This window comes from Balaenoptera musculus, chromosome 1, assembly GCF_009873245.2.
Source record: "Balaenoptera musculus isolate JJ_BM4_2016_0621 chromosome 1, mBalMus1.pri.v3, whole genome shotgun sequence".
Classification (NCBI taxonomy): Eukaryota; Metazoa; Chordata; class Mammalia; order Artiodactyla; family Balaenopteridae; genus Balaenoptera; species Balaenoptera musculus.
In genome coordinates this window covers 106,127,927-106,141,768 of record NC_045785.1, presented here as the reverse complement: position 1 = coordinate 106,141,768, position 13,842 = coordinate 106,127,927, and the positions used below count along the sequence as shown (strand labels likewise).

Below are 13,842 nucleotides of genomic sequence, written 5' to 3'. Positions count from 1 at the left end.
TGGCTTAGTGACTTGCTTTGACCTAGAGAATGTGATAAAATGCTGCTGTTGGATGCGTTCAGGAGACTAGGCCTTGAGAGGCCTTGCATTTCTGTCCTTGCTTTCCTAAAACCCCAAGGCCACCTTGCTGTGAAGAAGCCCAGACTACCTTCCTGGGGGAGGAAAGGCCAAGTACAGGGGGAATGAAGATGCCAGTCACCACTGCTAGACACTTGAGAAAGGCTGTCTTGGACCCTCAGTCCCAGTCAAGCTGTCAGATTGTAGAAACAATAAACGTTGGAGAGGGTGTGGAGAAAAGGGAACCCTCTTGCACTGTTGGTGGGAATGTAAATTGATAGAGCCACTGTGGAGAACAGTATGGAAGTTCCTTAAAAAACTAAAAATAGAACTACCATATGACCCAGAAATCCCACTACTGGGCATATACCCTGAGAAAACCATAATTCAAAAAGATACATGTACCACAATATTCATTGCAGCACTATTTACAATAGTCAGGACATGGAAGCAACCTAAGTGTCCACTGACAGATGAATGGACAAAGAAGATGTGGCACATATATACAATGGAATATTACTCAGCCATAAAAAGGAACAAAACTGAGTTATTTGTAATGAGGTGGATGGACCTAGAGTCTGTCATACAGAATGAAGTAAGTCAGAAAGAGAAAAACAAATACCATGTGCTAACGCATATGTACGGAATCTAAAAAAGGTACTGATGAAGCTAGGGGCAGGGCAGGAATAAAGACGCAGACGTAGAGAATGGACTTGAGGACACGGGGGTGGGGCGGGGAAGGGGAAGCTGGGATGAAGTGAGAGAGTAGCATTGACGTATATACACCACCAAAGGTAAAATGGATGGCTAGTGAGAAGCAGCCGCATAGCACAGGGAGATCAGCTCGGTGCTTTGTGACGACCTAGAGGGGTGGGATAGGGAGGGTGGGAGGGAGGCTCAAGAGGGAGGGGATATGGGGATATATGTATACGTATAGCTGATTCACTTTGTTATACAGCAGAAGCTAACAAACCATTGTAAAGCAATTATACTCCAATAAAGACATAAAAAAAAAGCTGTCAGATTATTTGAGTGATGGCAGTTATTTGAGTGATCCCAAGTGAGACCAACAGAAGAAATGCCCAGTTTGCTAACATCCAGGATTGTGAGAAATAATAAACCATTGTTGTTTTAAGCCTTGAGTGGGCAATCTTTTTCTTAAAGGGCCAGATAGTAAATATTTTAGGCTCATGGGCATCAACTCTGTCACAGCTACTCAACTCTGACCTGATAGCTCAAAGAAGATGCAGAAAAATATGTTAGTGAATGAGCATGACTGTGCTTTTATAAAACTTTGTTTACAAATACTGGCAATTGGGCCTATGGGCTGCAGTTTGCTGACCCCTGTTTTAAGCCACTAAGTTTTATTAATTAATTAATTAATTAATTAATTAATTTTAATCATCTTTATTGGGTATAATTGCTTAACATTGTTGTGTTAGTTGCTGCTGTATAACAAAGTGAATCAGCTATATGTATTTAAGCCACTACGTTTTAGAGTGGTGTGTCACATGACCAAAGATAACTGAAATAGCTTTATTTGAAATAAAAAATCAAGTTACTAGCTAAGAAGTATTTCTACAAAATCTCTCTACAGAGAATCTTTTAGGTTATTGTATAGGAATAATTTCATTTATAGTTACTGCAACCAGTGAAATAGACTGATGTGATTATTACACTCATTTAACTAATGAGTAAATAAAGGTTCAGCAAGTTTGTTTGCCCAAGATTACATTGCAAAAAGTGGCAGAACCAATCCCACGTTCCTTCCGTTCAAACTTCTTAGCAGTATGCTAATACTGTGTTATTTTAGCAGGGAAGGGGATTGTAACAGGCCTGAGAGTCAGGGAAAAACAGGCAAAGGGGAAGAGACACAGTCTTTCCATTAACCAAAGGAAGCACTGCCCTGGGAGAAGCTAGTGAAGGCTAAGCTGCTACTCACCCTAGGCCTGCCTTGGAGAAGTAACACTGTGAAAGAATAAGAAATCAGAGCTTCCTTCAAGCATGGTACGCAAATGACCTCCGATTGAGGTGGGCTTGGGGTTGTAGACTCAGGCAGAAGACATAGAAAAATACATCTTTCTTGGCTGACAGTAAGAAGCAATGCACCTTTATTACTGAACAAATTTTTTTTTTTTAAATCAGAAAGAATGACAGGCATAGCAACACACTGAGATCCATAGACAGTGTCAGTGCAAGTGAGAGTGAAATGGGCTCTAGGTGACTCTGTGCCCCACTGAGGAAAAGTTAACTAGACATAGACACATGGGCAAAGGCGATCTGAAAGGGCCAAGAAGAAAAATATCATAATATGCTCTTTTTCTGTCCTTTGTTTTTCTCTTCTTTTTTCCCCCTTTTTCTTTTCTCTTTCCTTCCTTCCTCCCTTGTATATTCTTATCTCCTTTGTCGAAAATTAATGGACCACATAGGCATGGGCACCAAAAGCAAAGGCAACAAAAGCAAAAATAAACAAGTGGGACTACATCAAACTAAAAAGCTTCTGTTCAGCAAAGGAAACCATCAATAGAATGAAAGGCCAACCTATGGGATGGGAGAATATATGCCTCCCTCCCTCCTTCCCTCTTTTCTCTTTCTTTCTACAGACTTTCCAGAAGGAATGCAAGAAAAAGTCCCCAGATGCTTCAATCAACTTCTCAGAATTTTTTTTTAAATGCTTATTGCTGGGGTTCAATCCCTGGTCAGGGAACTAAGATCCCACAAGCCACAGCGCACGGCCAAAAAAAAAAAAAAAAAACAGAAGAGCATTCCCTGTTTAAAAAAAAAAAAGAAGAAAGACAAAAGGGTCAAGAAGATGATGACAAGGAGAAATATGAAGAAGATGAAGATTAAAAAAAAAATAATGATGATAAATAGCGTGGTTCCAGGGCAGGTTTTTTCTTGTCTGGAAGTATTTAACTACTCATTACATAACCAATTTTAAAGAAAAAAAAAGGGGGGGGGGAATGTAAGGCCATATGATTTATATGATTTGTTTTTAAACTGGACACTGTACAGTGTCTATTCGTGTTTGTAAAAATAACATACTATCAAGTGTGTCTTTAGATAGCCCTATCCTTAATGGTATTTTCAATAGCCACTAACCTTGCCTGATTGAGTACAGGGGTTTAAATTAGCACAGAAATTTAAAGCAGGTTTTATTGGTACACAGCACAAATTAATTATAGATAGAGTTGGGTATTTTCCCATTTTCAATTGTCTTTGATTCAGCTTGTTCAAAATAATTGTTGTTCTGTTACTTGTATACCACACTGTGATTGCAAATTAATAATAATAATAGTAGTAATAGTAATGGTTTTGTTGATAACTTGATATTTCTAAGTAAATGCAAATGTTTTAATTAAAATAAGTTAGAAAAAAATGATTTCTTCCACATTTACGTGAAATTAAATAGGCGATTAAATGGAAGAAAATTTGAGAAAACAACAATACATTACAGTTAGATTCATAGGATATGGTACAAAGATAAGAGCCTTTGAAGACTGGATATGGACACAACGAAAATGTTAAAGAAAAAAAAGATTGGTTATGAATCCTGACCACTTGCTAATTGTGGGAATTTAGGCAAATCTCTTAATTTTGCTGAGCATCATTGCCTCTGTAAAAATGGGTATAATAATGCTTACCTCACAGAGCATTTATATGGATTAAATGAAATAATCAGTGAAAGTACCCAACCTAATATCTTGCGTATAGTAGGCATTTTCTTCATTCCCCTTCCATTTTGCCCTAGTCCTTCAATTTTTACCTCAAAATGGAGACTCTTGATGCTCAAAATGAGTATGGTAGGCCCGTAGAATTTATAGATTTCACATACACAATTACAAAGGCTAATTTTAATTAAGAATCTGCCTGCCAATGCAGGGGACACGGGTTTGGGAAGATCCCACATGCCACGGAGCAACCAAGCCCGCAAGCCACAACTGCTGAAGCCTGCATGCCACAACTACTGAAGCTCGTGCGCCTAGAGCCCGTGCTCCACAACAGGAGAAGCCACAGCAATGAGAAGCCTGAGCACCACAGCAAAGAGTAGCCCCCGCCTGACGCAACTAGAGAAAGCCCACGCATAGCAATGAAGACCCAATGCAGCGAAAAATAAATAAATAAATATTTAAAAAATTTAAAAATTAAAAAAAAAGTATGAAGAGTTCACATAAGTATTTCAGTTATGATTTACTGCACTGTGCTGGGAAGGAGGGGAATTATATACTACATGCCATGGTGACATTAAAGGGTCTATAATTTAAGGGAATTATGATCAGCAGGAGACCAAGAATTTAGCAAAGCAAGGCCCAAAACCTCCTTACCTGCTGCATGACTTGTTCTAGGTACCATCTCCCCATCATCTTCTGCAAAATAATCTCTGTGGAGAGAAACACATCGTTAATTAATGAGATACCACCCCACACAGTGTCCAATCCCTGGGTGGCAAGACATCTATTTTTATTTATTTCTCCACAATCATTAAGCTAGTACTATGTATCAGGGACAGTGTTAAGTGCTGGAAAGACAAAGACAAACCCCACAGGAAGGGTTTCTATCCTCAGTAGGTATTTGTAGAGACAGCCATTGGACAAACAGTTCCACAAGCACTGAATTACTATTGTAGCAAGTGCTATGAAGGAATATGCAGAGTAACTTAACTAGTAGAGAGACTCAGAGAAACTCAGAGAAAAGAGCATTTAAATTGAGATGAAGAGAATGTCAGCCAGATGAAAAATGGGAACAGCAGAGTGTTCCATCATGAGGGAACAGCAAGGACCCTGAGTCAGGGAGGAACTTGGCCTGTTAGAGGAACAGAGAAAGCCAATGTTGCAACCAGACCATGCAGGGCCCTGAGGGATGGGGTAAGGATATGAGTTTTATGTGCAGGTCAATGGGAAACCACTGAAGGATTTTAAATGAGGGAATGAATGGTAAGTGACCAGATTTAGACTTTAGATCATTCTGGCTGTTGAGTGACACTGTGTAGAGGGAACAAAAGTAGATGGGGATAGCAAGAAGTTGTGATAGTTTTAACTAAGGGATAGGATAGGAGAAATGGAGAGAAGCAACAACAACAACAACAAAAAAATCAAGATATGTTTAGGAAGTAGAATTGACCTAGAAAACTTGGAAAACAGACAGAGTCTATTAATGGAAATGTTAAAAACACCACGATGCAGTAGCCAGAGGTGTATCTGGTGTGTCCAGCACAGTGAAGGCCACCATTCCTAGCACAGAAGGGGAAAAAAAGTCTCAAAATGTATTAACAAATACTTGTGAAGCACCTACTATGTTTTTAGGCACCAGTTTTAAGCTCCACAAATGTAGCAGTGAACAAAACAGACCAAAATGCCTGCACTCATGGAACTAATATTACAGTAAAAGGAAGCAAAAAAGCAAAATGTACAGTAGCAATTGGGGAGAGATACTATAAAAAATTAATGTAGGGAATAGAGGTAGGGAATCCTGGAGCTATGGGGAGGAGGAGGGGATTGCAATTTTCAGGAGGCAAAGTTTCTCTGAGAAGCAATAATATGAGTATTTGGGCAGAGTCTTCTAAGCAGGGGACATCAAATGCAAAGGCTCTTAGGAGGGAGCATGCCAGAGCAATTTTTGAACAACAAGGAGGCCAGTGTGGCTGGGCAGACTGAGCAGCAGGAGGTGTGGTGAAGGAAATAATAGGAAAGTTGGGCAGAGGGCAGATTGTATAAAGCCTTTGGGACACTGAGAGAAATTTAGTCACTGGAGTCTTGTGAGTCAAAAAAAGAGGTGAACTGAGTGACGAATGTTTTAAAAGGTCTGGCTAATGCTTTGACAACAGACTCTCTGGGTGGGGAAGCCAGAAACAGAGAGGTGATTGCAATAATCCTACAGAGAGATGCTTTCAACATTTAGCTTATTCCTTAAACCCTTGGGTACTCCCAGTTAGTTGTTCTAAAAATAATTATATTGCCAGAGATTTAGAGGGCTTCTCTTTTTAAAAGCCAGAAGACATTCACAGAGAGGCGGAAGAGAGCCTGGCATTTATTTAGAAACTGTTGGTGTTCTTTCTTCTCTGCCTCAGGGCTGGATCTTGGCATAAATCTTCACTTTGTTAAGTTCCAGATGGACATGAAAGTACCAGACAGGGCACGCTGGACTATACCCACCACCTGGTGATTCTTTATTATTCAAAAGCAGATCACCAGCTTGGGGTTCTTCCAGGCCCTCTGTCTCTTCCCCTTCTCCACTTCTCATTAAAAACTTTCCCTGAGAGTGAAGAAGGAAAGAGATGAATGTACTACTTATGGATTTCCCTCTGTTGAGAAAAAGTAGGGCAAGGATTTTGAAACTATCAGCTAGAACAATATCTTGAAAAATTTGTGGGGAAAAAACTTATAATTAGCTGCTGCTATTCATGCATTGGATGGATTCCTTTGTGCTCAGCCCACAGACCTGGGTAACTGTGTATCTGCTGTCAGGAGCAAAGCCATTCCTCAGGCCAAATTCAGCCCATCCAACATGTTTGATTTGGTCAATACAAGGTTGATCCATTTCTAACTTCTCTTGCAAAATGAATGGGTCTGGCAGTACTGGGCCTGCCTTCCCACACAGAGGGATAACCTGCTGCCTTTAAACAGAAGAGACTTGTTCTCCAGTTTGCCACAGTTCCCGTCACTCCCTCTTCTTGTAATCCCAGCTCATGCACTCATTTATGATACTAGCCTGGCTCCTTATAGATCTCTGAGGCTGTCACCCTGGTATATATCAAATGCAGACAAAATTTTCATTTCTGCTTTAAGACACTGTCTTGGGTTACCTATTGGCTTCAGTACACAATTCATTAATTTGCGATGGTAAGCTACTAAGGGGCTTATAAGTCACTTTTACCTCTGGGCTTCAGCTTCCTTAAGTATGTGTAAAAGACATGCATGAATTTCTAAGGTTCCTTGCAGTAATTACACAATTCTATTCTCCTAGATGCTAATAGTATTAAAACCCATTTTAATACTTTCCAAGGATGGGGGAACTTTCCAGACATGATCTCATTCAATTCTCCTTGCTCCGAAGAGTCCACATTCTAGACCAGGAGCAAGTTACAACAAGGCGATACATATGCCACAAGATACTTCACCTTCTCCCCAACCCCACACTCACCCTGAGCTGGCTGCCTGCCTATGAAGCAATAACCAGAAGGGTAGAGAGGTCACTTTGGATGAGTACTGAGTTAATGGGCTTTCTGTAGTCTCAGGAGATATTTAAAAAATCACTTTAACTCTGCTAACAGCTCAAGTTCCCTCTCATATTGCCAGAGAGTGGGGCTCACTCAGCTGCTCCGAAAGGTTGGTAAGGAATTTGATGCTCCCCCAGAGAAGGGGCACATGGTGAAGAAACACAGGGTATAATATGTCTAGGGGATTGCAATTTGTGACAATATCTGATAAACCAAAGTGCAAAGAGAATTGGGGTATGCTAGAGACAAACTCCAAGCCTGGCCACACACACACACACACACACACACACACACACAGAGCAGTAACAGATGTTGGTAAATTTTTCTCTATTACCCAAGCCCAGAAAAAATTGTATACCCTTGTCCTAGTTTCTCAAATTCAAGTGTTTCTAGTTTTTGTTTTTTGTTTTTTTTTTATAAAAAACATCAGTCAATGAATGACTCATGCTCAGCTAGCATGTGGTTCACCAGGGCACTTACAGCTCTCCTGCATAGATGTACATATATAATCTTTCCCCAAAGATATGCCTATCTTATCAATACATGTTACCTGCATGTTTTACCTTACATGCTTTTCTTGTATAAATGAACTAAACTCTCCCTCAGTGAGCCTTATCTTTTTGCTCGCTACCTCACCAATGTGTCAATACTGATACCAATTCCACTAAAATCATACTTACTAATTTTTTTTTTTTTGGCTGCACTGCACAGTACGCGGGATCTTAGTTCCCCGATCAGGGATTGAACCTGCACCCCCCGTAGTAGAAGCTCGGAGTCTTAACCACTGGACCGCCAGGGAATTCCCCATACTTACTAATTTTTGCTGAGACACTCTCCTGCTTAATTTGAAGAACCAAACATTTTCCAAGTACCACCCACCTACCAGCTGTTCACCCACTTAATTTCTGCCTGGTGTATTACCCACATTTTCCTGACTTGCTGATAAGGAGCTCTGAAGATACTGGACCCAAACAATACATCAACATTCAATATCCCACAGTACTAGCTTTTCCTACAGTTTTCCAGGGTGATTAGGTTGAGGATGATCAGAAAACAAGTGCTCCTCTCAGAGCTATCTGCTACATTCTGATACTCTGATGCTGTCAAACTCTGCTCTGGTGATTTCTTCCAGTAGTTTTCTAAGTATGGTAGTTTCAATTACATTAGGACTAGCCAAGCACTCAATTTTGCTTTTCTTGAAAATGGCCATTCATATGGCTCCTTTCCAAGATGTGAGCGGCTCACTGGTCCCACTAGTCTGGTCTCTCATAACATTGGGAGGAGGGGTCGAAACTTGGGTCCTTCCTTACCAAAGGGTAACACCAAGATGCAGTCTGCAGAGGGATATTTTCTATAAGGCAGCCACAGACCACCCTTTGCAAACTGCGTATTTGGTGTTATTGCCTTGTATTTTGGTCTGTTTAGTTTGTGGACTGAGAAAAACAATGGATTGTGTTAATGGACCATATTATTCATGAGCAAGGGCAAGATGGCAATCATACAACTTCAACATTACAAAGCAGGTCTGCAACAAGTCTTTGAACACTACGAGATACTAGTATCGCAGACCAAAACCACCCCAAACTGTATCTAAGGAGCTGTTGTCTGTCGAGGCCCCATTAATTTCTTTTCCTTGGTCAGCCTATTAAGATGACTAACCTAGGGCTACTTCTTCCCATAAGAGTGTCCAAACCCCCAAAGGGGCAGTTGCTTTTTCAGGCTGCCTCCCCAAGGCAATCACATACACTCAGGTCATCAGGGCACCACACAGTCTGGCCCCCACCCTCGCTTTATCGAGCGCCGCCACCCTTCCTTCACGGTGAGGCTGAGGGACAAAGACCATCTCCCAAAGGCACTTTCTGTCTCTCAAACTCCTTCTTATATGGCTTTCTTGTTATGAACAAAAGTTCAGGAGGAGGAAAAGCAATCTGCCATACCAGCACTTAGAGCAAAAAACTGGGCCTTGGTTGCTATTTTTAGAGTTTTTCGTTCCATTTCATAAACGTTTATTGAGAAGTTGCTTGTATGACAAGCACTGAAAACATAAAGGTGAAAAAGAAATGCCCTGAAATCAAGGTGCTCAGAGTTGTCTACTGGGGGAGGTGGACAGGATTCAAAGAGAGAATGAGTAGAAGGATGAGACTGGAAACAGAAATCTCAGAACATAAATGAGACAGCAATTAATTTTGTCCCGATGAGGAGAGGGGGGTCTAGGAAACCTACAGAAAACAGAGAACACTGAATTCAGACCTTGGAGGATAGGTATGAATACATAAGGAAACATGACAAAGGCCCCAAAATAGGAAAATAAAGGGTGTGTTCAGGGCTTTATTTTGCTCCCCCCCCCCAACCTGAGTAAGTATTAACTGCTCCTCAGGACCCCTTCCAACTTCCTTTTTACCTTTCCCCTCCTCAAGCCTTCCTCCCCCAAACTCTAACTCTGAGGCAAGAGTATTAGGGGGAGCCAAAGGGAAAACCAGTTCTTCATCTACACTTCCCTCCTCAAACACTACATCTCCATCTAACTACTTAGAATCCCTAAAGGTGATCTAAAATAACGTCAGCAAGAAAGGTTTAGGACTAGGATTTATACTAGAGTAAAAATGTGTACAGATACAGGCTATACAGAGTAGCAGAGAATCCAGAGGAGTGAAAAGGCTGGGGGTTTACGATGGTAGAAAATACGAGTGAATATCTTCCTTTTTAAAAATTTCTTACTATTTTTATACTAAAAGGTTAATTCTTCTTTAAAAAGTTAAGGAACATATTCTGATCTATTTACACTGGTCTTCTTTTAAGGCCCTTGATAGAAGATAAAATATGTAAGGGATTAGTCTCAGTGTGGCCGTCTCAGATAGTGGGGGACAGGAAGATTGCTCAAGTTTGCTGTTTACTGGGGCCCAAACACACACTCTGTTTTAATTCCATATTTTTAAAGCTCGTTTGTCATGAATTTCCAGATTCGGATTCAAATAAAAGAAATCTTTCTAATGTTCAAGCATCTCTTTTTCATGTTTTAAATTTATATCCACAATCAACCCTTGCAGATATAAAAGGGCCAGAAGGACAAGGAGAACTGTGGCCTACTTTCTTTAATACGTGATTTTTGAATGGTAGGGTTTCACAAGCAGTGCCAACTTAGAAACAAAGACATCCACAGGTAATAGTCTTCAGACTGCCTGTGCGTAACTTTACAGTTCAACGTGTTTTCTTACACTGGAATTTTCCTCAGCACTCATCTTGAATTAAACGACCGTTATCATTATATTGTGGACAACCATCACCACCCACCACCATTTATTGACTGACTGATACTTTCCAGGCATTATCTCGTTCAATTCTCACAAAATTCAGTAGGTACTGTTACCCCTATTTTACAGATGAGGAAACAAGAGGCCTAGAATGATGAAGTAATTTGCCCAAGATTATCCAGCTAGTTGGTGGTAAGCCTGAACTTGAAAGCTGTATCAGTCTGACTCCAAACTTTTACTCGTCCAATATGCCCTATTTCTACCCACACTTTTGCCAGGAGCCTCCTTTGTACCCGCCTTGACTCCAGGGAAATGACCCCTGAGAAAGTAAGGTGAAGGGAAATGTGGGCAGTGTTGCTGTGGGGAGGAGATGCAATTTAGACTCAAATCCTGACACAGATTTGTTTCTTGGGACACCAACTCATCCCCAATACATACAGAGCTCACAATGGAGTATTTGAGTACTGGTATAACAGACGCCATGTGACAAATGAATTAAAATCCTAAAAGGGAAGTGGCAAGTATGACTTTTTACATAGGTTCTATCCTGAAAAGTGAGTCATCCACTATTTTATACTTCCCTATCTCTACCCACATTCCTCCAAATATTCACGCCTCCCCTGAATCCTTTCTGTGATAACACTTGGCATTGTCCCTAAAAGACAAAGGGAATAAGCTGACAGCCAGGAGAGGCGATGGAAATAGACACAATCAAAATTGGGAAGGCCATTAGTGAACAAGCTCTGAGACTTCTCAGATCTCTTTTTCTCTTGCCAAGAGAGACACTGAATATATCTTCTCCGCTCCAAATATTGCCAATATCCCCCATTTGGCAACAGAATTGCAAAAACACACATTCAAATGCAAATAGGGTAGAAGTCACAGATGCAGAGCACAAGACGGGTGTATAATAAATACAGCGAGATTATAATTTTTTTTCTCATCTCAAGACCTATCATTATAACCTCTGCAAGCTAGAATGCTTAACTGGCAAAGCCCCTCAGAACAGAGAAAGCATCACTTGTGAGTCTCCCTCTGCATGCTGACTAAGTGTGAGCTGACTTGGCATGGATACAGTAACATCCACTTTTCTCCAGTACAGGCTGCAATTACACCCTTCACTCAACAGGATCTATTCACCGAGCATGGCCGTGGCCAGATGGAACTCTGGGAGGCAGTTTTCTGTAGTGCTAAGTCCTCAATAGCTACCAGGAGCTACAAGCATCACTGTGCATCTGCAACAACGTTGAGTTTTATGACTTATTTTCCTCCTGCACTGTCTTTATCCTAAAAGGAACTAACATTTTTCATGCTGCTATTCCTCAAGGTTCAGAGAAACCTCTTAATACTGTAAACAGATAAAAGGCAGTTCAAATAATTATTTTCCTCACTTTGCCTTATGAGGTTATTAGACATGCAAATATCTAATAAATTCTCTTCCCTGTCCCCTGAATCAGCCAAGACACTGACATCACGCTTTCAAAAGAGATGTGAAAATAGTCTTCTCTGAATTCAGCCACATCACTCAGGGATGGTATACGGTCCCTCCACCTACTTCTAAAACTTAGCTTGTGCTTTTTACTCTTGGTCCTGGCAATGCAGTTTTCATTAACAACCACTATTCACAATGCACTGGGGAATGCCGAGGCTGTGGCTCAGTCTATCTCAGAGCCCCTGACCAAACATCAAGAGATAGATGATTTTTTTTCTGTTTTCACCTAATCTTTTATTCACATAATCTTTTACTTTTTCCTTCCTTTATAGTGCCTGGTTTTAATGATTTTTAAAGAATTATGTGTTCTTTCCAGAAATTTTGGAAAGGAGAAAAGTGTACAGGAAAAAAAAAATAATAAAAAATGCTACCACTTAAAGGCAACATTGAGAAAGATTTTCATGTATTTCTTTTTAGCTGTTCTTCAGTTTATATGCCTGTGTGAAGTCCACAAAATAGAAATACCACCGAACATGCAATTTTGCATCTTGATTTTATTCCTATTATTGAAATCAGAGGTTTTGAGGATTGCACTTTTAGGGGAAGAGGAAGAGTCAGGGGAGGAGAAGGGCTGCCCATTAACCTGCCTGAAATTAGAAAGAATGAATCTAGAGTCTTCCTTCTGAGTGTGGTTTTACAATGTACTGGAACAAAGCTTATAGAATCCCAGAGGATAATAAAATTAACTGAGGGTTACCAAGGGTGGGGGACTGTTAAGGCAGTAAGAGGTTCTAAAGCAGTGCTGAAAATGATTCGAATAGCTGACCCTGAGGTCTCGGGTCAGTAGGGAGATGAATGAAGAGCAGATGGCCTGGAAGATATGAAGGAGTAAGTGATAAGGTAAACTGAATATTCAGAAAGAATGAAGAGATGGAGGACTTGACCTTGTGGTCAGGGAATATAATTTCAGTGTTAAGGATCCTAAGGATAGAGAACTTGGAGTGAAGATGAGCTACAAAGGATGGCTGTGTTCATGGTGTGCTGAAGTGAATTAGAGTTAAGGAACTGTGAGGTCAAGTTACAGCAGTAATATATACTTGTGCATTGTGACCTGTCTAGAATGTCAGCACCCTGAAGGCAGGGTTTTTATATCATTCGCTATCAGGTACCCAGCATTTAAGAAGTCTAGATCGTAACAGGAATTTGATGTATATTTCTTAAACAACGAATAAATACAATTTGAATGTACAATGGCATCAAGATTTGATAACCTGCTGTATCCATTCCATAGGAAAGAGACACCTACCAAACAGATATTCACATAAGCCTTGCAGGGAATGTTCTCTAGAAAGTTCTTAACTGAGGATCTGCTATATGCTAGAAATATTGTAAGATACTGAAGATTTAGAGACAAAAGATGGTCCCTTCTTCCAATAAACTTATAGAGTATGTAAAATACCAAGTAAACTAACTAGCCACATGCAATAACAGAGAAGGCAGGGTGTGCTCTGGCTATAGAGAACATCCAGAAGTAGGTTCCAAAAATAATTCCAAAAGGAGATAATGCTGAAACTAACCTCTAAAGAATAAACAAAGTTATCCTAGCAAAGGCAAGGCTAGGTGTGTAGGCGGGAACAACTGGCATATTAAGGCCCACTCATAATAATTTTAGCTCAGGACGAGTAAAGAGACACCAGCTCCCTAGGTCTGCTGGCAATAACTCTGCCCCCAAGGCACCAATAATCTGGAAATCTATAAATAATGCGCAGAAGAATCTTTTCTAAGACCAACTCAGTTCCAAACTTTACGTGTTGTCACTTGGTAAAATAAATGTAAATTTCTTTCTGCTATAAAAACATATACTGACTTAGCTCTAAAGCAGCATA

General features: G+C 40.4%; 1 protein-coding gene across 8 annotated transcripts in view; it reads right to left on the bottom strand.

The window, feature by feature from the left end:
- The window catches only part of LOC118897873 (phosphodiesterase 4D interacting protein), a 218,171-nt gene that overhangs the window by 168,316 nt on the left and 36,013 nt on the right, over positions 1-13,842 (bottom strand). For all 8 annotated transcript variants that reach the window (XM_036857374.1, XM_036857557.1, XM_036857384.1 and 5 more), the window contains exon 2: positions 4,383-4,438. In XM_036857374.1, coding sequence (XP_036713269.1) covers positions 4,383-4,438 — 56 coding nt within the window. The remainder of the gene's footprint in view (positions 1-4,382; positions 4,439-13,842) is intronic.